At 50.4% G+C, this 3,045-nt stretch overlaps 1 protein-coding gene across 1 annotated transcript; it reads left to right on the top strand.

Annotated features, from left to right (window-relative positions):
- The first annotated feature begins 401 nt into the window (after positions 1-401).
- On the top strand, positions 402-990 carry PHACADRAFT_264837 (uncharacterized protein). Its single transcript, XM_007401350.1, has one exon. It carries the CDS (start codon positions 660-662, stop codon positions 864-866), a length of 207 nt encoding a protein of 68 aa, XP_007401412.1. The 5' UTR covers positions 402-659; the 3' UTR covers positions 867-990.
- Positions 991-3,045: the final 2,055 nt, after the last annotated feature.

Here is a 3,045-nt window from a genome sequence, read left to right as displayed (position 1 = left end):
AGGCGGCAAGGATTCTCTTAAAATCGGACTTCGGCGACATACACATTGTATCAGCCGGCACTGCTCCCACTAATTGATACGCCCCAGACTTCTCTTTTGACTCTGCATTCAACATCACCTAGCCACGGAGAAAGATCCCCTTAAGCCTCTACTTCGTCCTTTGGACGTCAGAACGTAGCAGCCTGGACGTCAGCTATGCATACTCGAGCACCTCAGCTGATTCAGCTGGTATCATGCTTCTTCAACATCTTTCCCGCTCGTCTATCACCCTTGACTCGATTGAGACGTCGTGCTCTCTAATTGCGCCGTATTGCGACCGTCGTCGAGCTTGAGTGTGCTCACGATGTCAACGCAGGCCAATGTCACTTAACGGAGGCTCGCTTCTCAGGCTAACGAATAAGGACGAAGATGTGTATACCATCCGACTGAGGATGGGTGTAAAGTACTATGTCCTCCATCTTCCCGTCCATGGTATCGTTTTAGCAGATTACGGCTCGTTACAGCACCCATTCCGCTGAGCATGGCATCAACTTTCGTTCGTCACCTACAGCATCATCCCGCTCGTCGCTACACTCGCATTGCTCCTGTTGTCGTTATCTATGCCATCGCAATCATCTTCGGTGTCGTCCTTCCGTGAGTAGTGTGATATCGTCGTCGTGATGTCGTACATGACACTCAAGCCGCCGCCCACAGCGCTTCCGTCTAAGGGCATTCTAATCGCTTGGGGCGGAACCGCTGCTAGTCGGATTTGCGCCGATAAGCCACCCGACATACATGGTCAGCGTGCCTGCCGGCCTAGAGTGCTTGTATTTCGATGCTACCCGTACACGGTTACCTCTTTGTTCATCAACTACAGACCTAGGTGAAGTGTCTCAAGACTAGACGCATAGATTTCATCCGGAGCGGGCGACAGACGATGACTAAAAAACATGACGGTTTAACGTCAGTTGGAAAGAGTAGAGATGGAAGTGTAGAGAGAGAGTCAGAGACACGCACATCGTGGAATCAATGCGAGAGTTTGAGCGCCATTACACTGATGATTTCGCACGAGGAAGACGGGCGTCGAGATCCTAGATATAGCTCTTTTACTAGAACAAAATCTGTCGCACGGAGGTCAACAGTCTCGGCATCCCAACCTATGGCGTACGCAGCACGAGTAAGACACTACTTTCTGAGGTTCGGCTCATCAAAAATCGGACCTTCACGCACCACGTGAAATTCCTGTCGTAGGCTGGGTCGTTGGAGCAGTTTTAGGCCTCAGGCTATCCGTACGTTGCCACTCCATCGTCCAGCAGACTTTCATTATTGCAGATAATGTTGAAAGCTCGAATGTGCCTGGAAGCAGCAACTCCGGCTCGCCTTGGGACTTACAGTCTGCGAGGCAGCAAGAACCGTGACTGCATCTTGAACGATGGCTTAGCAATAGTCAATACTCCAATTTGCACATATCTCACTTTCTATACGATCAAAAATGAGCAGCGTGGTGTCCGATGCGACCCAACCGAGGGCAAGTATAAAGAGGCATGAGCTATGGCCTCCTTGATGCTGCGACCAATTGTCGTTGGAATATAGTGGCGCATTTCGTGGAGCATGTTCTACTAGCGGATTATGTGGAGTCTGTTTGTGAATAAATGCTTGTGAGTTATCGTATCAGCAACGGACATATGGGACGTACTATTTCTTCAGCCCGCATACTTACAGCAGCTGTGGTGGCAGACACTTTGATACCTTGTCATAAAATCGCGAACAACTTTTTTCGCCTATGGATATTGTTTGAAGAAGGTGCAGTACTTGTGTCGGTTGCGGCGAAAGCAGAGCAGGGTTGACTTATATAGGCTGCGCTACTTCGTAGCGCCCGATACGTCCTCGGTGATGCGCTCCTCCGCGCCGTTGCTGATAACCGCCCGCTGAATGTTCGACTTCGACTTTGATCTCGTTATTACTGGCACTGGTGTGAGCAATTATTTAAATTATCAGTGGTATACAATGACCTATATACTAACGTTAAGTGGTATGTTCTTTCTGCGGGATGCTCGCCTCTCGCGTAAGAACATCTTGTGTATGATCCAGAGGGCGTCAGCCCGCACTTGTGCTAACGGTTGTGTGACTTTGCCACCATCTTGTCATCACTCCTCAACCTGCGTACTATGCCTGTCTAAATGTACCAAGTTACGGAGCTCCACGTCCCTGTAATGTTCGTGAGCGCAACCGCAGGCCGCGATCTAGCGCCTGCATACCATCGGTGACGATGCACGCCGTACCAGATATACAGAGGACTTTGCATGGCGCACGCGGCTTGCTGCAAAAATCTCGGTGGCCGAGGCCCAGTTATTGATTACGGCTGCATGCGCGCCCTATAGAGACAGGTATCTCAGATGGTGAGTTTATATTCGTTGTGTGGCCATGATGCTCCATGATGAGGCTGCACGATGACAAGCTAAGCTTTCTCTAGCGGCATTCGCCCAGCGAACTCGCAGATGAGCTCATAAACTCGCAAATTCGATGCTTTCACGTGGCCACCACAAAGCCGCTGTGAGTACCGGAATGGGCAATGGGCGAAAACTCGAAGCGCCTGTGTCTCTCTCTCCCGTCCTCGCCATCTTGACATTTTTGGCTGCTATCTTGGAGGATAGTTGCTTTATACGAAGACAGATTGTTTCATAAACGGTTCGCTCTGAATCGAAGAGTAAGCCTCGGATCTTCATACTAGCCCTCTTCCCAAGTCATCCTCACGTAATAGCCCCGCTTCACTACCTCCCCCACCATCTACTTCTTCTGCGCCAATCATTACTGCCAATGTAGAGGCAAAAAATTTATACACACCACCAGGAGCTCCGAGCTCTTCACCCTAGAGGAGCCGCGGGAAAAGACCCGAAGCGTGAGCCTGAGGGTCCGTACGGGGATCTTGTCGACGAGATGACCACGACATCAGGAAACACTGACCATTCTACCAATGCTACCCGATGCTTCGGAGCACTACCAAGCTCAGGTAGCATCGGGTAGAATGGTTATTTGTTCCTGATGGAAATGGGCGGAGGTTCCTAA

Source organism: Phanerochaete carnosa (genome assembly GCF_000300595.1).
Source record: "Phanerochaete carnosa HHB-10118-sp unplaced genomic scaffold PHACAscaffold_12, whole genome shotgun sequence".
Classification (NCBI taxonomy): Eukaryota; Fungi; Basidiomycota; class Agaricomycetes; order Polyporales; family Phanerochaetaceae; genus Phanerochaete; species Phanerochaete carnosa.
This window is presented reverse-complemented; position numbering and strand designations above follow the sequence as displayed.